Here is a 24,816-nt window from a genome sequence, read left to right as displayed (position 1 = left end):
GGGCGGCGGGGGGGTTGGGACTACTGGGGGCACTACCAGGGGGCGATTACTACAGGGGGCACTACCAGGGGGGGATTACCACTGGGGGCACTACCAGGAGGGATTACTACTGGGGGCACTACCAGGAGGGATTACTACTGGGGGCACTACCAGCTGCTGCCATTTCCCACCCTAGGCTTATACTCGAGTCAATAAGTTTTCCCAGGTACCTCGGCTTATACTCGAGTATATACGGTATATATATAAAAAAAAAATTTACATGTCATTATGTGGTATTGTGTGCAGATTTTGAGGAGAAAAATTAAGTTATTCCATTTTGGAATAAGGCTGTAACATAACAAAATGTGGAAAAGGTGACGCGCTGTGAATACTATCTGGATGCGCTGTATGTATGACCAAAACCAATTTCTCCTTCATCCACCAGGGGACAATGGAGATGAAGACACTGGGTATAGATGGGTAACAAGTGACTTCTCCCCCTCTGTCCCCAGTTTTAGTATTGTGCCCGAGAGCCGGTCACTTGGGGCTGAGCTCAGCCCACATGTATGACAAAACCAATGTCTACAGGTGCGGTATGACTAATATTGGGAATTGGGGCACCATGTGGCTTCTAATGTATTTTGGGGACACATTGTGGCATATAATGTATCTTGGGGCGCAGTGTAGCATATATTGTAAATTTTCATTGTGTAGTTGACACCCTGATTATATGAGTTCCTGTGTGAACAATTAGAGTATTGCAGTATCTTCGGTGTTATAGTATTCGCATGTATCTACCAGGAAGGGGTGGGGGCCCTGTGTACAGGGCTCCAAAATTTCTGTTGCCGGCCCTGATGTGGTACTGGAATGGCCTGGAACGTGTTCATTGAATGGTTGTAACTATTTGTGTATAGAATCCATGGTTCTCATTGACAGCGAGTGGTTCCCCCCCATGGGTCTCACCTGCCTTTGCCTGTGACCTATGTCTGCAAGCTCTTGGTCAGTCATGCAGACTGCAATGTCCCCCTCTGTCCTAGTTGTGGTTCCGTCCACCTGTTCACGCATAGAATGGCTACAAAGGAAGAAATGGCATTTAATGTATCACAAGTTCTCATCTCCCATCCCTGTCCTACTGGTGTTTTGGTGAAAGGTAACTCACATGCTGTCTTTCCATTTAACCGGAAGATTCACCAGACTCCTCTCTAGGGCGCAGCGAGCGCTGCCGGCCAGTTTGCTGTTTATAATTTCATCCAGTGATTTCCCAGCGAAGAAATTCATCATTGTAGGTGGTGCCTGCCAGGGAACGCACAGGAACGGTAACCTGCTGTAACACTATGTGCAAGTCCAGGGCTAGGACTTTCCTAAGCTACAGCACAGTGGACTCAATTACATCTATGTTCACCATTGTGGAAAATGATTGCCTGCACTTCTCAATGTCAGAGTCTGGACGCAGTGGGACAATTTTTTGCATGCACATCGATCGGTTAGCAATAACGGTGGCAGAGATGATTTATTTGCAAAGCGAGTGTCAGATAATCAGAGTATGGGGCGAGGTGGCGAGAAAAACGTAATGCGTGCTGGGACAGTTTTCTGGGTGAGCTCTAATGAGCCTCCGCAAATATTCGTTCACAGCTGGAGAGGCCCTGGCGACTTATGTGAGGCTCATTCTGAGACAGCCTAGGCTTACTCAGAGGTCCCATGTGCCTCCGAAGTGAGACGCCGGAGGAGGGTGTCCCTGTGCCCAATCAGGCGGCTGAGTCATTAGCATATTTTCGCATGTCCGCTGCATACGGGATCACAGCAGCGACGGGATCGCGTGCGTTCTCTGAATCAGGCTCTCTGTAAGTAATAAGCAGCCGATTCATTCTCAGCTCCCTCATTTTTTTCCTCTGACGTATCCTTTCCTTTTCTAATTAAAAATCTGCTTTATCATATTTATTTGTTTCCAAAGTATTAAAAAAAAAAAGAAAGAAATCTTTGTTACTATTGTTCTTTGAAATACTGGGGAATATACGTTATAGGAATAGTGATATCATCCGTGATAATGGTCCCACGGGAGACTAAAGGACTGATTCTGAGTCTGACGGATCTCTACGTACAGGCGGTGACAATGCGATCTCACGTAGTCACTCTTAACTTGTGGGCGGCTGATGGGAGAGTCCTAGCTGTTGGGCGGCACAGCTTTTCACTTGCAGGCGCATGACTCTCGCATTAGCTAACGGAATCTTGCATAAGATAGTAAATGAGTGTCTGAGTGACCTACCTCATCGCCTTTGGGGTTCAGTAGAATGGATATAACCGCATCTTCCTGCGCGTCTGTGTTGTCCTGCATACTGCGCCTCAGCCGGGCCCTGTGGAGATATAGCTGAGGAAGGAGCGGGTGTTTCCTGATGGCTTCTGAGAAGTGGCGTTCAGCCTGCTGGTACTGCCTGTGAGAGGACAGAGTGCTTAGTGCTTGTGCTGTAACCCATTCACTGCGTAGGCGCCCTGTATCGCCACCCACCTCAGCTGCTGCGCCTGCAATCCCATCTCATCCAGAAGCTTCGCTACGCGAATCCGTATACCCCAATCTCCCTCATCCAACTCAAACGCCTGATGGTAATCTGCCAGGGCAAAGGCCAGCTCGCCCAACTGGAAAAAGCAATCTGTTGAAAAAAGATAGACACAAAATTATATATATATATATATATATATATATATATGTAAATTATAATATAATAACCTGTTAGACTCACTGGGATACACAGGTAACTAGGCAGAGAGGTGATGTGCACAACAACCAATCTTTTTCCTGTTTACCACAGCATTGTCTAAGGCAGAAGTAGGCAACCTGTGAAACAACATATCCCAACATGCCCTGCCACAGCTTTAGCATGCCCTAACAGAGCACCTGTGGCAGGGCATGCTGGGATGTGTAGTTCCACAGCAGCTGGAGTGTCACAGGTTGCCTACCCCTGTTCTATGGCAGTGTTTGGTAACAGGGCAAAATGCTCTGCTTCCGCAGCCTGTTCACAGAGTGGGGGATGGTGAACAAATATTCTCAATGTGATAAAACTAGAGATGTGCGCGGACACCCATGTTTTTAAAATAATGACGTCATTATGGCCTGTTAGCATACAAACGAAGCCAGAGTTCGATTTTTAAATCCGAGTTCCAAACCACAGGAAGATCCGAACCGGGACTCAGTTCGACTCAGTACCCCAAAGTGATTCCGAACTCCGGGCTCTGTTCGACTCGGAACCCCTAAATTTGGTTGTTGTTCTCTGCAAACCAGACTCGTACATCTCTACATAAAACGTGGTGGTAAAGTATATATGAGTACATACTGCCATCATTATAAAATAGTTTACACTGTACTGGTGCAGCCATATGTTTCAGACTAACGCACTGTGCACGCTTGTCCGTTTTGCAGATGGGTCTTGCGATTTTTCACACTGCGCACGTGCCTGGTGAACGCAACCAGGGGCTATTACGGGCGTTTCAGAGTGGTAGGCAGCTCCGTCACATCTCCACTTGCAGCTGAATGGTGTGTAAATGGGCGACGATCCGTATTTAGATCCGAGCAAGCACTGCGGTTAACTGTGCATCATCCCCGGTAGCAACGCCTTTAATGTCTTCGCCCATTTTCCATCACTCACCTCCCCGGTTGATATAAAGCTCCTTCTTGTTCCTCTCCCCCTTCAGAGCTTTGTTCAGTAACAGCACCCCCTCCTGGTAGAAGCCTTTCATGTAGCAATGCACAGCAAAGTTATTGTAGGTGAGCAGTAACTGCCTCTCGGCCTCGGTATACAGCTGCATGCCTTGCCTGCCGTCTCCCCCCTCTGCACTGCAAAGCTGCATGGCCCGTACAAAGTCATCCACCGCTGCACTGAAATCCTTCAGCCTCGTGTACACTGTACCCCTGAAAATTCAAATATGAAACATAAAATATCAGTTGTTCTATACTACCTCCAGGTGCAAGGACTATTAACTGTTATACTGGTCTCATACAGCCATTTGTAGAAACCTGCTTATTTCCCCCAATTTAGTCCTAAATATCGCTGCAAAAAAATTATATTTAGTTCAAAATAAACATACACTTGTATGCACTCAGACTGCACGCCAATTAGAACAGAAACTTTTTGTTGACACTTCAAGGATTTCATAGGTGGAATCACACTCTTATTTAGGAATCGGATAAAATTTGTTTTCTATAAGAGCTAAGCTTTCATTTGGAGAAAAAAAAAAATATATATCCCCCAATATGGATTAGGGCCACGTTTAGCCCGAATGAAAGTAACTTCATGGCACAAAATAGACTCTGTTGCATGTCAGTTGCCCGGCAACTTCTCTAGTTGTCTTTCAGTTGACACCAGAAGACGTCGCTGTTGATGACTAGCTCTCTTCAACGAGTCCTGTACACGCTCTACTGAACGAAGACTCTGTAGGCTCATAAAAAATGCTGTATACTCTGGAAATGTACGTGAAACCATCCTTACATGGTGCGATATACTGTTGTATTGTTGTTCATAAATAAGCAGTAAGTGAATTCCACGGCTTGTACAATCAGCCGGCACACTATACTCTACACTAGCCTCACTCACTATTTTCCAAGTGCTGCAGCCTGGGGAAAGGAACGTAAGTTGGGGGAGGAAGAGGTTTTCCCAAATTAAGTTGATATGACTTCTCCATAAAGGTAACAGAAGCCGGTCTCTCAGTTCCTGGGGAAACTGAAGGTACTGCTGGCCTCCAGGAGCCTGTGGATGTGCAAACATAAATGGTGAATGGTGTTCTGTAAAGTTGTGTTTTGTGGGCTGTTGTCTGCTAGGCTCTCTGTAGAAAACTAGAAAAGCACGTGACTGATATAAGTTGTACTGAATCTGCTGTGTAAAGCTGGGTACACACTGGGCATTAAGGCCCTGATTCAGAGCCGGACGCTCTGACCAGAGCGCTCGCTCTGAATCAGGGCCCACCTCCATAAATATGGAGCGTCCTCCTGGACGCTCGTATAGCTGTGGGTCACCACCCACAGCCTATACGAGCGTGCAGGATGATGGTCGCGATGGTCTTGACCATCGCGACCATCGAAACTGCGAGCAGAAGCCTGCGGTTCAGTTTCTCAACCGCAAGGCCCGGAGTGATTTTGGCTCTATCAGAGCCAAAATCACTCCCACTGACATCACTAGTGATGTCAGTGGGGCCGGCTTCAGACGGTAGGCGTTCCCTTGGGAACGCCTCCGTCTGGCAGCCACGCCCCCGGCTCGCCCACCAAAGGGGGCGTGCTGTCAGTCAACATCGACAGCACACCCCCTTTGATGAGACACTACGAGCGAAGGATAGTCCTTCGCTCGTCGCGTCTCGCGCATGCGCACGACGGAGCTCCCTCCGTCGTGCGCATGCGCAGTGCAGACCATCGACCCACTTGCGAGCGGACAGCCGCTCGCGAGTGGGTCTGAATGACGGCCTAAATCGGTTGCTCAATCGAACTGGCGATAAATCGTGAGTGCGTCGGCGGGTGTGTCCCCCGATATGTCTGTGAACGACATCGTTCACAGACTTATTGCATCTGCAGCACATGGCCGATATATCGGCACATCTGGCTGTGTGTACAGGCTGCAGGGACCGCCAGTGACTGACGGCTTCATTGGGCAGGCAGTTGTGATGTCGGGGAACACACATCGAGCGGCCGATCAGTAAATCTGTATAGCTTACCTGATCGGCCGCTGTCTGCGGATCCACCATAGGCGTATCGTCGGCAAGGTGTGTACCAAGCTTAACTCTATTTGCCCCAGGAGACGGCAAATTAAAAAAGTTAATCCGATTACACATGAAGGAGTCCAGCAATGAAAAGCCACGTCAGTACTAATCTGCACTATTAACATTTAAACTACATACCTGAAAATGTGATACTCTGCTGACGATGGATTGTTCTCTAAGGCGAAAGAGATCTTCTTCACGGCCTCCTGTAGCTTCCCCTGGACAGCGTAGTTCACAGCTTTTATCTTCGCCTCCTCCGCTGTTGTCATCAGTTTCTCTTTTATCCTGAGGGCTTCAGGGTGCTCTGGGTCCAGTGACAGAGCTTTCCATGCATCGTGATAGCTCAGTGTGGCCTGGAGGTTATAAACCATATCTGATGAATCATATTTATGATGCCGAAGGGTCCACAAGCCTTACATATATTTTTACTGCTAAATTGGCAATCGGTAACCTGTCATCCTACAGGGGCCGCTTGGGCAGCCCCCTAATCTTCAAAGGGCCAGACATTACCCTTGATCGCGGTATTCAATTAAAAAAAATACAAAACTAAGGGCCTGATTAAGAGCCGGTCGCTCTGACAGAGCACTCGCTCTGAATCAGGGCCGGTCTTTTTTTTTTTTTTCTTTTTAGAACGGCCTCCTGGCCGCTCGCATAGCTGTGGGTGACCACCCACCGCTATAGCGAGCGGCCATGATGAGGGTCGCGATGGTCAAGACCATTGCGACCATCGGGCTTGCGACGAGACCCTTGTGGTAGGGTCTCGTTGCCGCAAGCCCCAGAGAGGTTTCGGCTCCAACAGAGCCGGAATCTCTCCACTAGCAGAGCCGGCTCCAAACGGTAGGCGTTCTCATTGGAACGCCTCCGTTTGGGCAGCCACCCCCCCGGCCCGCCCACCAAAGGGGGCGTGCTGTCGATGTTGACCCTTTGGTGTGAGACCCGGAGCGACGGATTGCCCGTTGCTATCCGGGTCTCGCACATGCGCACGACGGAGCCGGCTCCGTCGTGCGCATGCGCTCTGGGCCACCATCGACCCGGTTGCGAGAGCTCATCGCTTGCGACCGGGTCTGAATCAGGCCCTAAGTGTAACAAAGAAATATGGCAAAGAAGCAGGAAGGAACTGGGGGGTAGCAGGTGAAGCTTTGGTGACCTGCATGTAGCCAAAGTTGCTCATCATGCTAGTACCGTCATTTTTGTTATCTGTATTTGTTTCAAGGGTTTGGACTGCATTTTGCTAATTGAAAGCTAAATAGGTGAAACTACAAGGAATACCCTTTAATTGGACAGGACCTTAGATGATTATTATTATTATCTTTTATTTTTATGGTGCCACAAGCTTTTCACAGCACTGTACAAGGAATATACTCGTACATAATAACAGTGTAACGTGACATAACAGAAGTACAATACAGTGTAAATTGACAAAACCACGAACAACGTGCAGCGATAAAATGGCAGACTAGTTAGGAGGAGGACACATAAGGGGGGGGGGGGAGGCCAAATCATTATCCTGTGGGGCAAGAGGTGGTAAGTTACAGGGGAGGCAGTCCAGCACTTGATAAGCCTGTACACAAGGTAAAGGCAAACATGCAGTATCAGGACAGCTGGACATTCTTGGAAACCGAAAACAATGAGCACAGGCGGCATGGAAACTGCTAACGGAGAACAAGAGGAGAGAGGGCCCTGCCTGCAGGGCCAGATTAACAATGGGGCGGATGGAGCTACAGCTCCAGGCCTCAACATAAAAATAGGCCCATTGTCATGACAACATGATGTTGACTGGCCATCTGCTCTCCACACAGTCGGCCATAAATCATAAGTAGTAAAATTGGGGTATTTATATTTACCTCACAAAATTAAGCATTTTTTCTCTTTTACATATTTAGGGAGACATTGGGGCTTAGAGTATAGGGGTGTACACGCCCACATGGCACTGGCCACACCCACACAGCACTGGTCACACCTCCTCTGCTTCTCATAATAGGCCCTTGGTCATTTTCAGCTCCAGGCCCATGTGGCCCTCAATCTGGCCCTGCCTGCCTGTCAGAGCTTACCAGTGGCAAATGCAGGATTTCTAGAGGGGGGTTTCCAAATGCTTGATTTTAGAGTGAGTGTGGCCAGTCCATGAAGAGGGCATAATTAGCAATTGTCCAGCTTTAATATGTTACATACAAAGTAAATTGTGTGTCATAATTCCAGCATATACAGGACCAGTGATCGCAGTGAGCCATTAGATGCGGCAGTAGTTCCATCCTGTCTGAGCAGAATGTTTTATTTCAGATGTGGGCACCATTCCTGAGCATTGGAGCCAGTCCGGGAGTCTGAGGGAGCGGCAGAAGAACTCAGCACTGCCCTGGACATATATGTACATATCGGTCTCCTTATGTACTAGATAGTGTATTATTATACAGTATTAATTATTAACCCTATTGATGGTTTATAGCAGTGCACCCCTAGCAGTGCATGTTTTCCACATCTCCTAGTTGGTACACAGATATATAGTATTTATTACTGGCTGACACATTTTTAAAGATCCACAGTTGGTGCCAATCATTTAATTTGTGATACTGAAAAGAACATGCAGCACTAGTAACATTCTATTATATTACTAGTTCTATTGTGGCCATGGTGTGTGCTGGGGAGGGGGGTTTCCAGGCAGACGGAAACCCCCCCCTGCGTTTGCCTATGCTTACATACTAAGGGGAGGGGTGAACAGTTGGCAGGTGAACTGGGATGAAACACACAGTATAATTCAAACCCTCCCAGGCTTTTCTGATTAACCATCTTCCTATATTTTATGAGAATATTATGAATTAATATGGTCTGAGAAGATTATAATGTATATTTATAAATATATAGGGGACGGTCACCAGAAAAAAAAAAAATCTTCAGTATATACCATTATAGCCGCTGTCAAGATGTTACCTTGTTGATGTGATCATATAGCCTGGCACGCACAATGTATAACTCAGGATTGCCTTGTTCCTCTTCCAGCTGTCTGTTGATCAAACGAATGCAGTCTGTATATCTTCCCAAGGCAGCAAGGCAACAGATGCTGTCAGGAAACAGGCAGCAAAAGAGACTGAGAACGGTCAGCGACCACACAGATGGGTTCATTGTGAAAACCAGGTGGATTGCCAAACAGAACTGTGCCAGGCCCCTGAGCCACCAATACCTAGAGACCGGACATCTTGCTGTCTCACCTGTGCATGTGATAATGTCTGTTCTGCGGCTGGATCTCTATAGCGCGCGTAAAAGATTCCAAGGCATCCAGGTGACACATCTGATCAAACAGGCTCTGACCCTGGATGATAATAACAGTAATAGTCATTGGAAAAGATAGTCAAGAAAAAAAAATAAAAAATAGTCTCAGACTCTCCAACATGGCCGCTTCCACCAGGTACAAAATTCTCTGCACCTGGAATTTCCACTCAATTTATGATTGCAGTCACCTGTGCACTAGTGCACGCAGGGGGGGTTTACGAATACCCAGAATCCCCCTCCCTGACAGCCTGAAGAGCAGGCACCATCTACTTAAGCCCTGCGGGTCAATTGGGAAGAGGCAAAGCCAATATGATGTAATTTCATTAGAATCGCATCATTTGGCTCCACCCCCTCCCGATTGACCCGCGAATGGCGCATTTTGTCGCTAGGGGGAGGGTCCTAATGACATGGTGCCAGCTTGCCAGGTCCCATACTAATAAGGTCTATAAACCGCAGCTGCGGAAAGGTAAGTGTGTGTGTAATGTATGTGTTTCATACAGTAGGTATGTGTGTAAGGTATGTCACACCCCCGGTTTCATCTCTCTGGGGTGTGCCCAGCACTCACGGAGATGCCTGGCTGCCCCCTGAGACTTTCCCTGCACTGCCAGATCCCTCTCGGTGACCAGGAGCCGGGGGCGCAGTACAATAACATCACGGTGCAGCGCTCTGCTCCCGGTCACTAAGGAAGAGCCGGGAATTTTAGGGTCATCCCCTCGCAGGATGACACCAGACAACACTGAGTGGTGAGTTTAGCTGCAGCACAAGATAAGTTCTGCAGTGGGAGTGGAGGGTGGTAATGAAGGGGAATGGTAAGCAGATTGGCATATACTTGTTTGCTAGATACACTCAACTGAGACCTTCCTGCAAAAGTCTTCATCAGCAGGACGGGCTATCAGAAGCTTCATCTTCCGGGGGCCGGACGTAAGTAGTCATTTGTCTTGTTACAAACTCAATGTCATCAAATTTGTACTCAGTGGTTGTTTGCGATAGGCAGTTCACACTACGGATTTATTTTATTATTATTTATTACCAGTTATCTATATAGCGCACACATATTCTGCAGCTCTGGACAGAGAATAGCATGTGATAGAGAATATAGATTGTAAACTCCCAGTGGAGCTTACAATCTATATTCCCTATCACATGCTCACACACACAAACACACTAGGGTTAATTTTTGTTGTTGTTGAGAAACCAATAGACTTACCAGTGTATTTTTGGATTGTGGGATGTAACCCCAGTACCCGGAGAAACCCACGCTAAATAGAGTCTATTTTCCAGATAAGAAACCTTCATATGAATGAATATTATACGGACGCATGAGGGAAGTTTACCTGCAGGTAATATGTAAAGGCCAGCAGTTCTATATGCTCCTGAAGTGGGTGAGTGACAGCGCAGGCCTTCTGCAAGTTCAGGGCTGCAGACTGGAAGTCACAGAGCTGGAGAAAAGCCTCTGCTCTCTTCACATACAGCTGTATCTATACAACCATACAACAGGGCTCATTATAGAAGATTATAGTGATAGTGAGAGATAAAATGGGAGACATTGATGATAAACTGTTGCACAGGTAATATGTGCGGTAACCCATAGCAACCGTCACAATCTGTCATTTATCTAGCATCTTTTAGAAAACGAAATCTAGCATCTGATTGGATGTTATTGCTACAGCACATTTTCCTAAATGTACCCCAAAGTCCCGTATACAGGACAAGCTGAATTAATACAACAGCTTTGCCATAAGAAAACCTCTATAGAGAGTAACAGCAATTGTGTTGTGCTGTTATTACATAGATGTACTATACCTTTTCCGGACACAGGTTAATGGCTTTTGAGAATGAGATAACCGCTTTCTCCCATTCACACTGCGACAAGCACTGCAGACCCTGCTCGTAGCTGGAAAGACAAATGTAGAAATATCTGCACGTAAATACGCAGTTACCCGCGGGTTATATAATGTTGAGATATTTAGTCTGTTGTCCATTCTTTAGTACGTTTCATCTACGACCGGCTTTCAAATAGTTTTATGCTGCGCGGGCCCAAATGGCACCTGGATCCCGCACCGCCGCCACGCAGATGGTGTGCTGGGCTCACGGGACCAGAGATCGGTCGCCAGCTCCGGTCTCCGCAGCCTACACACTGCAGCATTGGTCGCCTGGACGGCAGATTGGTCTCCTAGTTTTTAAGCGTGTTTAATAACCAGGAGATCCGACAGGCGACCAGGATCTGGTCTGCGGATCTGTCGGCGGTGGGTACACACTTGTCCAATGCTGGGCAGACCCGTCGGTCGTCGGATCTCTCGAAGACTGGACAAGTGTGTACCCAGCTTAAGGATAATTTGAAGTGTTAGGCTTGTGCCAAATATAGCACATCGGATGGTGGCCAAGAACTTGGTCTCATGATACCATAGAAGGTCCCTCCACCTGTTATGCGAGTGTCCCATAGGCCTTCTGGCAAAATTTAGGAGAGATTTCAAGCAAGTTTTTTCCACACTGGGTTTCTTTTTGCAACACTTCCAAAAAGCACAGATTGGTGAAGAATCCTGGCTATTGTGTCCCCTATATAGTTTTTTGTCATGTAAGACTGTAAAGCCGGGTACACACTAGACGATATGTCAAGCGATCCACATATCGGGCACATCGGCCCGTGTGTACCCGCTATGTCGCTGATAATGCGCGCTCCCGCACGTTGTCAGCGACATCGACCTGCATGTAGGTCCGATGGGCGATATCGTCAGCCGATGCCGTGATCCCCGCCGGGTCCCGTTGTGAACGAGATCGTGCTGGGTACACATCGTTTAGTGTGTACCCAGCATAAGACTGCCAGACTTGTCTTAGGGCTCTTGGGAGTCTACCTAACAAGTAACCTTAGCGCACAGATGACTCTCCATTCCCATACAACGGATGTGTATCAGGAGATAATCGAGTCTTCAGAATCTTTGTACAGTCGTCTTATTATTGGTAGTCTTTGATAACAGTTTCTTGGAATCTTTTTGAATGTTCTTTGATCTTCAGAAGATTTGGCAATGGACCAACCAAAAAACAGACAGATGTTTTTATTTTTAAATCAATTCAAACTATTGAAATCTTTCCCAGAAATTGCCATAAACGGCATCTTAGAAAAGACTTACTGTACAGTCAGCTTGTCTTGCACGATGTCTTCAAATGTGGACCGTCGGTGGGGTTTGCTGTCCAATTCTAAAAAGAGTTGACTAGAGCCAAATATTCTCTTTTGGAATTTCTCCCGGGCTTCCTGGAGTTGCTCCTCGCTCACTGCTGTGGGGAAGACATTTTCTGTCTCCTGTGCGAAAATAGAGGTAATGAAATGACACAATTAACCAGGAAGATACAGAGTAAATCGCTTTGGTTATACAATCCGGCACACTTTCTGGTACACACTGACTTTCTGGTCTTTGGAGACATCTCCACCAGCTTGAACACTGCCTAGGTGTGCAGGCAGAAGGAAATATACTGTGCATAATATAGATTAAACCTCCTACCACTTTAGACTCACGCCTTCCACCTTGGCTTTAAGTAATCATGACAGTGGGAGGCCACGGGAACGGTATTTATTATATGTGGCACTTTTGTACATTTGAAGATCTTTCTTAGTTTTTGCTTGAAGTGCATCTACAAATGCTCTTTTCAACTGGTATGCAACTGGTAGGTACAAAGTGTATCCCACTATATAGGATCGGATGAGACACAACCCTGCAAGCTATGATATATTATAAAATCCAGTGTATTGCAGAGTGAAGGAATGCATGTAAATTTGCCCTCTCCGCGAATAATCCTGCTCTGAAAAAATAAATCTTGTTTTTGTAGTGATCTGGAAAAGTAGGCACACCCGTGCATTTACTCTGTACTTAGCAAGAAACAGGTTTGTTCCACAGGCTAATGAAAACGCCACCTAACTCCCACAGACTGATGCAAATGCCACCTAATCCACAGGCTGATGGAAACGCCACCTAACCCACAGGCTGATGGAAACGTCACCTAACCCACAGACTGATGGAAATGTCACCTAACCGATAGGCTGATGGAAACGCCACCTAACCCACAGGCTGATGGAAACGCCACCTAACCCACAGGCTGATGGAAACGCCACCTAACCCACAGGCTGATGGAAACGCCACCTAACCCACAGGCTGATGGAAGCGGCACCTAACCCACAGGCTGATGGAAACGTCACCTAACCCACAGGCTGATGGAAACGTCACCTAACCGATAGGCTGATGGAAACGCCACCTAACCCACAGGCTGATGGAAACGCCACCTAACCCACAGGCTGATGGAAACGCCACCTAACCCACAGGCTGATGGAAGCGGCACCTAACCCACAGGCTGATGGAAACGGCACCTAACCCACAGGCTGATGGAAACGCCACCTAACCCACAGGCTGATGGAAGCGCCACCTAACCCACAGGCTGATGGAAGCGCCACCTAACCCACAGGCTGATGGAAACGTCACCTAACCCACAGACTGATGGAAATGTCACCTAACCCACAGGCTGATGGAAACGTCACCTAACCCACAGGCTGATGGAAACGTCACCTAACCGATAGGCTGATGGAAACGCCACCTAACCCACAGGCTGATGGAAACGCCACCTAACCCACAGGCTGATGGAAACGCCACCTAACCCACAGGCTGATGGAAGCGGCACCTAACCCACAGGCTGATGGAAACGGCACCTAACCCACAGGCTGATGGAAACGGCACCTAACCCACAGGCTGATGGAAACGCCACCTAACCCACAGGCTGATGGAAGCGCCACCTAACCCACAGGCTGATGGAAGCGCCACCTAACCCACAGGCTGATGGAAACGCCACCTAACCCACAGGCTCATGGAAACGCCACCATCTCTTCTACAAAGGAAAGCACTGTCGAAGCTGGATAATTGGCTGAGACAAGATCAGCTTAAAATTAGATCGAAACGACGCCATCTTGCGAATGGCCGCAAGACACCATCTTTAAAATGACATCTGCAAGACGCCATTTTGCGAATGGCCGCTCAGCGCCATTTTAGCTTAACTCACACTTAAGTACATATGGCGATGCTATTATTAGCATCATGCGATCGCATATTTTACCATACCCCTTACACACATTATTACACACAGTTGCGCTGTTAACATGTCGCACATTAGCGAATGCATAACATCCTGCATGTGAACGCTGTTTATTAGCTTCATGCGTACGCATCTGCCCCAAGTTAACTAGCGTCTTTTCCCAAACCCCTAATACTTACACACTGCACATTCACGTAAAAGGTTCCATAGCTTCAAAATGTAATATTCAGGGTTTATTCATTTTGTACTATTGCTGTGAAATAGAGACTATTTGGTATCTAAGGTTTAATACATGATAAGTAAACCGTGTTTGGTGTTGTACTTATCTGCACTTTCTCAACAGCTTTTCGGTATCATAGGTGTGAAGATCGCAACATGCATTCTCAACTTATGGACCGTAGAGAGTTAAAACACCAAAATGTACTTTGTAAAATGAACAGCTTAGATTTGCATGAGGCGGGAAAACGGAGACAAAATGCTGTCGGAGGCTGGTCTGTGTCCATTTGAATCAACCTGTTAAATGTCCCGTAACAGAAGCACCGTGATGGAGAACCAATGGGATCGCAACAAACCTCTCTATTGTACTGTCTATTTCTGTAAGGGTATATATATATATATATATATATATATATATATGTGTGTGTACTGACTCCAATCTGTAGTCTTCATGCTGATGTTGTTGATAGAGGTTTCTTGTTGATGCCGGTATCTGGTCCCAGAGCGCGTGCATATGTATAACTGTACTTTGGGTCTGTATAATTTCTTTGCGCTAAATTGTATTTAGATCACAGCGTGTAACTATCTGTACTTTGCTTGAATAATAACCTTTGTGCGTTGGAAACACATTTTCTCAAAGTCTGAAGGCATTTATTTACTGTATGACTGCGTACGCAAATAGCATCAATTTTAGAAGGTATAGGCAGGTTTTAGAAGGTATAGGCAGGAGCGTGTAGAGGTATAAATTCAGAATCCTTAGCACTTTGATATAAATCTAGGACGCACCAGCACAAATTACGTTACCTAAGAAGATTTCCGTAGAGCCTCCCCCAATTTGCATTTCGGAAATGAGGCACAGTGATTATGCTTACCTCTTCAGATGCTGGAGGGTGCATTTTGGCGACTGCCTCTGCCATCAAACACCTGAATAATATAAGTAAGTGAGAATATAATTATAGCAAGAACTTAGCACAAACATTTTAAAACAGCAATACAAATAAAATAAAGCTTAACTAGTTGAAGACTGTAGTGGTTTCTCCATTTCACCTATATGGTGCATACACACTAGAATATATGCTCCCTGAGCGATATCGTCTAGTGTGTCCCCGGCAGGGTGTGCTCAATGTCGTTCATGACATTGAGCACACCCGCTGAACGATATCATTACCGATATCATTCAGCGCCAGGTTCTCTCCCCCATTCCATAACATGCAGCAACCTGACAACATCGTCAGGTTGGCCTGCATGTTAACCCGATGAACGATGATGACGACCGACCCGCGGGAACGCACGTCATCGTTATCGTTCGTTTTTGTGTTAAAAATGGACGATAAAGTGGACAACTGAACGATAACGATATCGTTATCGTTCAGTCGTCCACTTTAATCGCCAGTGTGTTCGCACCATTCGCCCTTTCAGCACAATCAACGGGAAGACACATTGGGACTGTTCATTTATGGAAAGATTTTTTTACCTAGATTGTAGTGAAGCCTAAAATATGAATCCAAAACTCTGAAAAAATCTGCTTTGAGAGGAGATACTTAATTACTCATTACCACACGACATTACTAACCTAGGGCCGGATTCAATTAGCTGCGCTGTCGCAGGCTTGAAGCAGTGCCTGGGGCTATTCAATTGCAGCCCACGGTAAGAGTGCAGGCTGCACTTAACGTGGATTTATTTTCGTCCTCTCCCAAGGCTCGAACAGAAAGTTAAGTAGGGCTTTCTGCCCCTATTGTAGCTGCCGTGAACATGTTAACCCATAGCTCCAAGCACTTATCCCGGAATCTATGGGTTAACGCGTGTTAGCTACACAAGGAAAAGAGCTTGTAATTGAATAGCTCTGGGCATGAAAGTCTGAGGCTACAACCCTTGTCCTCACGTGGTAAAGAGCTAATTGAATCCCAACACTTGGGCCCAACGTTCCTCCATCACATCAAATTAGAGAAAGTGTTATATTAGCTTTACGGACTGATAGATTTGGGCCTCTGTCTAGATGAGTGCATACAATGTAACATACTGGGCTCTTAGAATATAATGACTTTAGGGGAGATTTATCAAGCCTTCTAAGTGGACACGTCGGTACGTTGCCAACAGCAACCAATCAGATTCTGTCTATCATTTATCTAGTGAGAGCTACATTCTAATTGGTTGCCATGAGTTTGGGAAATAAAAAAATACATTAAGCAATAGATGCAGATGCTTATGTGGCGGGTGTAGTAGGTATTTCCGCCGGCCGCAGAGCCAGAGCATTTTGTACCTAATGGAACGGGTCATGTTGGAGGGTAGGAATTTATATACACACTATTAATAAAAAAGCAGAGTAGGGCCACATGTGGTTCTGCAGCTGATGTGAAACTACAAGTCCCAGTATGACCTGTCAGGCTCTGAAAAGGTATTCTTGGACTGGTAGTTGCACTTGGGGGGCCACACGGTGATTGCAGCGCATCTAGGGTGTTGCAGAGCACTCGCAGCAGATGTCTGTGACTAGTACATAAATGAATGAACCGGCTAAACATACGAATGAGAAAAAAATAATAATAATATGGATAAAATAAGATAAAAAAAATAAAACAAACGTAGATAATATATAACATAGGAAATAAACATGACTGTTCTCTGTCACACCCTGCAGCGCTAGTCTGTTACCTCTGGGCCTGGCCCGGGCCGCGTCCCGTTGCCATGGAGAGCACATGGGGGTGGAATTGGTTGCTATAGGCAGGGCACCGGGTGCTACGGTCTGCGGCTGGGCTCAAAATGCTGGTTTCCAAATGCAAGACCTTAAGCTTTAAGATCCTCAGCTTTGAGCACCACCTGGTGGGCAAATACTTGTCACCACAGAGCCGTGTAATGTCCAGGCCATCAGTATATACCCCTCATGTTATACATATTATATGATCTATCTGAGTAGGTCTCTAGACTATGGTTACCACAGTGAGCAGCCAGTAGACCAGAATCAGTAAGGGCAAGGTTGCCCGGAAACAGCATGGCGCCCAGGGGACAGCCTTCTGTCACAGCGCTGTCCCGGAAGTAACGTCTGCCCGGCATGTGCTGGGAAAGGATCATGCAGTCACTGAGAACGCTGCTGTCTGTCCGCTTTGGCCGCTGCATGAGTCACGTCAGTGACCGCCCGGGGGATCAGCTCCTGATGGTGAGAACGGTCAGGTGCTTTTTACCCTGAGCGGTGTATGGTGGCCGATACTTCAGTATAACACAGCAGCCACATTATGGGTAGAGGCCTGAATGGGGATCTATCCCCTTCCGTAGAGAAGGCCGGTAACTAGGACAGCCTGCCAATCACCGGCGTACAGCGCTAGGGAAACTTCTTTTAATTACTCCCCTTTAAAATTAATCGGTCGGCCATTTTGTTGGAGATCCACTTGACATTGTACACTCTTGACTCCAACAATATGGATCCTGTAATGGGGACATTTTGTTTTTAAGATTATATATAGATATATATATATATCTACATGCAAAGCTATAGAGAGGTAAGATGTCACAGATGATAAACTAGGTACCTATTCAGTATTATCTATGTCAGTGTTGGCTAACCTTGACACTCCAGCTGTTATGGAACTACATAACCCAGCATGCACTGCTGCAGTTTTGCTATTAGGGCATGCTAAAACTGTGGCAGGGCATGCTGGGATATATAGTTCCACAACAGCTGGAGTGTCAAGGTTAGCCAACACTGATCTATGTAATCCAGTCTTCAGACTGAACCCTGCTTCACTGAGCCTGAGCTTTCCACTTTCTTTGAATGATTTTGTTAGTGTTTAATGCAAATAATAATACTGGATCTTTACAAGGTAACACTTCCTGACTCATTAATATTTTGAACACTATCATTTAAAAAATAATTATATTCCAGGTTAACATGTTTGAAAAATTGGGGCACGGGTTGTCACACAGTACACACTGCCTTAGGGTTTTATTTGTTCGAAAAGTAGAATGTTAAAAAATCTAATCAAGCCTTGGAGGGAGATAAAGTGGAGAGGTTGCCCATAGCAACCACTGAGGCTCAGCTACTACCTGTCATTTTAAGGGTGTGGATTGAAAGATCTACAGTAAAAAGATAGACACCAGATGTTAGACAATAGGTCTACAGGGACAAAAGGTTGACACACTGAATGTCAACATGTAAGAAGGTCAACAGTTTCAAAAGGTTGACACGCCAATGGTCGACACATTTTTATTTTTTTCTAACCCTAATCTTCACACTAACCCTCCCCTTGGTGCCTATCCCTAACCTCCACTCCTGGTGCCTGACCATAACCGTCCCGGTAAGTGCCCAACCCTAACTGTCGGGGTAAGTGCCTAAACCTAACCCCAATAAAAAGTGTTGACCATTTGTACCTGTCGACCTTCTTACATGTCGACCTCTTGTCCTTGTCGACCTATTGACTGTCTAAAATCTGGTGTCTATCTAGACATTGTCAACCTTTTTACTGTAGATCTGTAGACCGGATCCCCATTGTACATGCTGTGCTGGATGAATTACAGAAGCTGATGGGTTGCGTTGGTCAAAGATAAATATTCCCTAAGCTACCAGTATTATACATTAATACTATCTCTTTCTAATTCTCTGCAGCACCAGACAGTGGAGAAAACAGAGCTTATATGTCTAGAGAAAAATAGACAATATAAATGCAGATAGAAGAGCTTACAAACGAGAAATATTTTATATAAGAGGGGTTACAAATTCTCTTTCTTGCTACTTATTTTGTCAGCATTTTAAAAATAAAATATTTGAAGGTTATTGCAGGAGCTACTGTTTTGGGTTGGGTACTGCATGCTGGCATCTGAATCCCAATGCCCGCATCCCGACAGGGTTAGGATACCGACACCTGTTGGTCAGTATCTTAACCCTCTCTTCCTGTTACCTAAACATAATCTCACCCCTCTAGTGCCTAAACCTAACCTACCCGCATCCTAAACCTAACTCTCCTCCCTTAGTTCCTAACCCTAACCCCTTACCCCAGTACTTACCGTCGAGATGCCGGCATTCTAAGCGCCCGCAGCCCACTGTTTTATGTGCAGCCTTCCATCAATGGGCTGCTGACTATATAAATGGTGTGATCGTAATACTTACCACGTCTATATTATGCACAGTCCGGGATCATCTTGGTATTATTGATTTTCTGTGTCTAGGTGGTAGGGCTGGGGAACCATGGCATGCCTGGCACTAGGCACAGTGTTGGCATAGCAGCCATTAATCTGCTGGCACGGAGGCTCAATGTTGCGGATCAGTGGAAAACAGACAGGCGGATCGGAGCTGATCTGGTCACTGCCCAGCTGGATGGCGCACAGCTAGTGTTACTCAAACCCCGCCAGTTTATGAACGTTAATGGGAGAAGTGTGGCCAATGCAGGTGAGGTATAGATTTCCACCCCTCCCCCTTTTAAACCAATATTGTAGATGGACATGAAGTACTTTGAGTTTTAGTCAGTGACATAAAAAAAAAGGTGTCGGTTAGAATGAGAAAAAATTACTATAATTTGCCCAAGGACACCATTTAAAAAAGGGATGGGAAAATTCCTGCCCGGGGGCTGTATAAGGCACCTGTAATCATTTGGTCTGGCCCTCAGAGTTTTTTTTTCTGCTAGTCTCATTTGGCTAGCAGGGTGCAGCCAGAATCTATGCAGCAGTGCCAACTGTAGCGTCCTTAGGATGCTTCAGACAGTCACACCGCTGCCCTACAGCTCCCCGGAGCATCCTCAGGATGCTCCGGGCATTGCTGTAATCACCGGCGATTGTAGCCCCGCCTCTTGTGACATCACACGGAGGGGGCGTGGCCTGCACTGGGCCCACAAATAATGTGTTTTATATATATATATATATATATATATCTATCTATATATATATATATATCAAAATGGCAAATAAAAAAGTATGGTGGTCGCTCACATCAGCTTAATGATATTGCTCAGGTGCTTGTAAAGGGCGGGGTTTACACTGAACCACAGAAAAAAAGGGATATTCCCTCCAGCACACTGCAGCAATATCAACAAAAATACTTGAACCCTACATGATAATAGAAATTCAGAAGTATTAGTTGCATACATTTGCAAATATATGATTAAGCGCCGGGCCAGCGTCAAGGCTCCTCTATACCGGTGTCCCTAACATTAAGGGGTTCATGTCCGAGGCGCAGGGCACCCCCAAAAGAATCCAGCCAAGGACCAACCCCAGGGCATCACACGAAAAAGGGAAAAAAAAAGGTGGTAGTGAAGTGTAAAGTATAGATGTGTTAATATAATGAGAGAGAATTAAAATTACATAAATATTAAACAATATATATCAAAATGGCCCTCGGCAGAAAAAAGGTTCCCCACCCCTGATTTAAAACTTCCTACATACATTGCAGCACTACCACCATTCTATCCTGCTATATATCTATGAGGACACTTTGAAAATTTTAGGCCTAAGATTAAAATTTCCTTGTCTGCAAATGCAAAAGGTATTATCTATAAGATTTGAACACATCCTGCCTCCATCTTTTTTTATTTTTCACTACAATGTCAAATGTATGATGCCAGTAAAACCATCGGGCCTTATGTTATTTGAAAAATTATGTATAAATTAGATTTTAATCTCTCCTTGTAGTATATGAGTTTGTTTGTGGCCTTCCTCTCTAAACTGCACCTAGATAGAGCAGAATGCATCCCGTACAGAGCATTGTAAAGCCGCGTACACACTAGACGATATTTTGAATGATAACATTATCGTTCAAAATATTGGCTAGTGTGTTTGTGAAAAACGACCAAGCGATGCGCGCTCCCGCTGGTCGCTTACGATAACCCCAGTCGGCTGTACAGTACATGCACCCCAATCTGGGGTTATAGTCAGTGATGCCATGCTGCTGAATGCAGTGTGTATACACTTGCCGATGCCGGGCCCGCCGATGACGACATTGCCGCATACATACATCGTGTAGTGTGTATGCGGCTTAAGGCAGTGGTGCAAAAATAAAAAAAATATGGTGGCTTTCTGTGTGGAACCTTTATAGAAAAACAAGTGTAAGAATATCTTATATTAGTAAATTGGACCAGGCATTGGGCCTGATTCAGACCCGCTCGCAAGCGGGTCGATGGCCAGGCAGTGCGCACTGCGCGTGCCCCGCAGCGAGTGAGAAATCACTACAAGACGGGGCGGCTGTCGATGTTAATTGACAGCTCACCCCGTTTTGTAGGCAGGGAGGGGGGGGGGTGGCTGGCCAAACGGAGGCGTTCCCGAAGGCACGCCTGATATTTGGGGCAGTGATGTCAGTAGTGAGCTTCCCGAAGGCACGCCTGACATTTGGGGGAGTGATGTCAGTAGTGAGCTTCCTGCTCTATTAGAGCGGGAAGCTCACTGGGGCTTGCGGGAACGAGACCCTACCACAAGGGTCTCGTCGCAAGCGCGATGATCGCGACCATCACCTGGCCGCTCGCAAAAGCTGTGGGTGGTCACCCACAGCTTAGCGAGTGGCCTGGAGGCCGGACAAAAAAAAACAAAACGGCCGCCCAGATTCAGAGCGAGCGCTCACAAAGAGCGTCTGGCTCTGAATCAGGGCCATATTCCAGCTCACTTCAGCCTGCCCCATCCTGGGTCTCCCAGCTGTGCTCACCAGTCCTACTGTTCTCTTCTGGTGACATGTCCCGTCTTCATCGCTGCGGAGAGAGCCATTGGCGTGGGTACACGACCCGATATCACCGCAAATGACGGAACAGGTTATCCTTGTTTATTTTATAAAGCTGCGTTTGATGCCATAATATTCCTGCATCAGTTTGACAGGAGCCTTAGATCACTGCTGTGCGATGTTGGCAATATTTAGATACTCAGATTGGCTACAATTGACAAAAATGGACAAACAGGAGTTGTCTGGATTTAAATAATCTGTGCTGCCCTTAACATTCCTGTGCTGTGATTGGCTACAGGTTGTTCCAGCTCCGCCCATTTTATTTTCTTATGCCCCAGTTTTGAAGAACCCAAGCAGAGTCACAACCTAACCTACAAGCTACAACAAATGGTAGACTTAGGGGTCAATCGTATTAGCCGCGTTGATCTCTCCGGCGCGAGTCATCGCGGCAATGGCCACACTTCGCGGCAGCCTGGATTCGCTGAATTTTGCTCGCAGCCCTATGCGAATTCAGGCTCATATCGGGGTGCGAGGTGCCGGTCCGTTGCTGCCGTTTTAACGCCGTTAGCAAAGGCAACTCGCACCCTTCGCACATAATAGAATTAACCCCTTAGGGTATCCTTCCCTTATAAATAATCTTCGGTAAAGTTATGGAACACGATATTTGATATTATGTACGGTAATAAATTGATTGTACAAGACTGCTTCCATGTTATTTATCATGTCATTTATGTTGTTAATTCAGCTGGGAAGTTCCACCTGACCCCTGAGAATATCTACCTCATGCACGACGAGCTGGACAAACCTCTGGGGAAGGTGTCTCTGAAGCTCGGAGGCAGCGCAAGGTGACTGCAAAGAAAGTATATATTATGCATATTAGAGGATTCTGTAGCGCTACATTATTATTATTATATTTTATTTATAGGGCGCCACAAGTGGTCCGCAGCGCCGAACATACAGTAAAGGATACACAGAACATTACATTACAATACAGTAACCAAAATATAAACAGAACACAAGTAACAATTAGCAACACAATTCTCCATACACAGTACAGCTCTGAAGGTGAAGGCTGTCATTGAAGTGCTAGAGAAGAAGGCTGTGAGACAGTGGGGAGGAGGACCCTGCTCCTAGGAGCTTACAATCTACATAGCTTTAATTGAGAAACGCTGTTTCCCTGTCACACGAGTGCTTCAAAGTTCTTAAGCTGCTAAAATGTTCAACCTGGAGCTTCAGACTGCAGCATTTTTCTGTCTGAATTTCTAAAATGCTCTTGTGACACCAGCTGAAACCATTGTGCAGACCACTATAGTTAATGTAAACTTCTTTTGTTTCTGTGACATAAGCTCTACTGTAAGAGCAGCCTCAGTGACATCACTGGTTCTAATAGGCTGTATTATCAGGAATATATGTATCTCTCTGTATGTGGAGGTGACACGGTGCACTGTAAGCGCAGCTATCTCAGAGCCTGAATTACAGAACATGGAAATAATTTTTTTTTCAATGTATTAAACATTAGATTAAAAAGTTACTGCTGCTGCTTCCTCATGTTTCATGACAACTTTTATGATATTATCTAAACATATTTCCTAAATGTAAGGGTGAAAGAACAATAGTTCTGTCGCCAATGCTCATCTCTGCTCTATTACTCACCAGGCAGCGGGCCAATCAGAGGTGGATGCAAAGCTTCGCGGGGCGGAGTCAGGCAGGAAGGGAAAAAAAAAACCATTGCAGGTTCTGTGCCATCGATGACGGAGAACCATTGGATCTTTGTTATTGATGGCAAAATCATGATCCATTGGTGATTAACCATTGTAGGTCGATAGTCCTCTCTAGTCTGAAGTTATTCTAAAACGTAATCCCAAATTAGGATTTGGGTGTTAATTTCTCAAAACTAGTAATGTAATGTAATGTTATGAATGTGCCTCTGTGTTTCAGGGGCCACAATGGTGTCCGTTCCTGCATTGAGTATCTGAGATCAGATGTAAGTTTATAAACCATATCATCCTCAAGCACGCATTCCTTTTTATTGTGCAAGGCTGTCATCAAAATGAATATTTTTTGCAGAAGATGATTAGGCTGTTGATTGGCATCGGGCGTCCAGATGACAGTTCCTCGGTGACGACATACGTACTTGGGCGCTTTCCAAGACCCGAACAGGAGCTGCTATCTCAAGTTCTGGAGCGGGGTGTGGAGTTGTTGCTAGCACATATTAAGCAGACAACAAGGACTGACCCAACGGCCTGTACTAAGATGGTGGAACATAGAGGATGAGCTTAGCCAGTTGCCAATAGAGAACAGGCAATCGCTGGTCTAAGGCCACATGTGCCGACATCAGGTCTCGTCTGTGTTTGCACTTTTACAGTGAATGTGGTGAACCGGGAACATTGCAGAGCGTACAGTTGTTTGTATTGCTGTGTTGGTGTGACTGCAAGTCAGGCACCATAATGGAGAAGGACATGTCTAACAGTATCTGGTATGTTATCTACACTCCGGTCTAATGCAGTGCATAGGAGATGCCTGAGCCTGAATTGCAACTAGATCTGAGACCTGCTATGGGGTATATTTACTAAAGTGTGTTTTTTTAGAATTGGATATGTTGCCCATAGCAACCAATCAGATTCTACTTAACATTTATCCAGCACCTTCTAGAAGACCATAGCTAAAATATGAATGGTTGCTATGGGCAACAACTCCACTTCTAAAAAAGGCACTTTAGTAAATATACCCCTGTGTGTTTAGTCTGTCATACTTTGTGAATCCACAGAATAAGCCACACCTACTCATGACTGATTATAAAATAGATCACTGTGGACAGGTCCACTATACAGTATAAAGACCAATTATACTTATTACATAAGATTTACTTCAAAATACTACATACAGATATATTTATTACCCATTAAATAAATTGAGATTTATAACTA

General features: G+C 45.8%; 2 protein-coding genes across 3 annotated transcripts in view; one reads left to right on the top strand and one right to left on the bottom strand.

The window, feature by feature from the left end:
* TTC16 (tetratricopeptide repeat domain 16) overlaps positions 1 to 17,103 on the bottom strand; it is a 20,519-nt gene extending 3,416 nt beyond the window's left edge. The window contains exons 1-13 of one of the 2 annotated variants that reach the window (XM_088453364.1): positions 16,915 to 17,103; positions 15,138 to 15,189; positions 12,105 to 12,274; positions 10,780 to 10,870; positions 10,311 to 10,454; positions 8,916 to 9,016; positions 8,638 to 8,767; positions 5,854 to 6,068; positions 3,618 to 3,880; positions 2,483 to 2,624; positions 2,243 to 2,408; positions 1,139 to 1,272; positions 943 to 1,051 (exon numbers count right to left, since the gene is read on the bottom strand). In XM_088453364.1, the coding sequence (XP_088309490.1) occupies positions 943 to 1,051; positions 1,139 to 1,272; positions 2,243 to 2,408; positions 2,483 to 2,624; positions 3,618 to 3,880; positions 5,854 to 6,068; positions 8,638 to 8,767; positions 8,916 to 9,016; positions 10,311 to 10,454; positions 10,780 to 10,870; positions 12,105 to 12,274; positions 15,138 to 15,189; positions 16,915 to 16,949 (1,752 nt within the window). In that variant the 5' untranslated portion in view covers positions 16,950 to 17,103. The remainder of the gene's footprint in view (positions 1 to 942; positions 1,052 to 1,138; positions 1,273 to 2,242; positions 2,409 to 2,482; positions 2,625 to 3,617; positions 3,881 to 5,853; positions 6,069 to 8,637; positions 8,768 to 8,915; positions 9,017 to 10,310; positions 10,455 to 10,779; positions 10,871 to 12,104; positions 12,275 to 15,137; positions 15,190 to 16,914) is intronic. The other variant, XM_088453365.1, reaches the window with a different exon arrangement.
* On the top strand, positions 17,051 to 24,816 carry PTRH1 (peptidyl-tRNA hydrolase 1 homolog). The gene is made up of 5 exons (XM_088453367.1): positions 17,051 to 17,416; positions 19,420 to 19,639; positions 22,635 to 22,734; positions 23,828 to 23,873; positions 23,957 to 24,816. Exons 1-5 carry the CDS (start codon positions 17,312 to 17,314, stop codon positions 24,161 to 24,163), a joined length of 678 nt encoding a protein of 225 aa, XP_088309493.1. The 5' UTR covers positions 17,051 to 17,311; the 3' UTR covers positions 24,164 to 24,816.

This window comes from Taudactylus pleione, unplaced genomic scaffold, assembly GCF_031769625.1.
Source record: "Taudactylus pleione unplaced genomic scaffold, aTauple2 ptg000579l, whole genome shotgun sequence".
Classification (NCBI taxonomy): Eukaryota; Metazoa; Chordata; class Amphibia; order Anura; family Myobatrachidae; genus Taudactylus; species Taudactylus pleione.
Note: the sequence above shows the minus strand (reverse complement) of the source record. Positions and strands in the feature narration are given on the sequence as shown.

Bases quoted from the DNA above. Each gene is read 5' to 3' on its own strand.
- PTRH1 (XM_088453367.1), top strand. From the start codon at position 17,312: ATGTGCTGGGAAAGGATCATGCAGTCACTGAGAACGCTGCTGTCTGTC. The intron at 17,417-19,419 runs GTGAGAACGGTC...TTCTGTGTCTAG, and splicing joins CGGGGGATCAGCTCCTGATG to GTGGTAGGGCTGGGGAACCA. The intron at 23,874-23,956 runs GTAAGTTTATAA...TATTTTTTGCAG, and splicing joins TTGAGTATCTGAGATCAGAT to AAGATGATTAGGCTGTTGAT.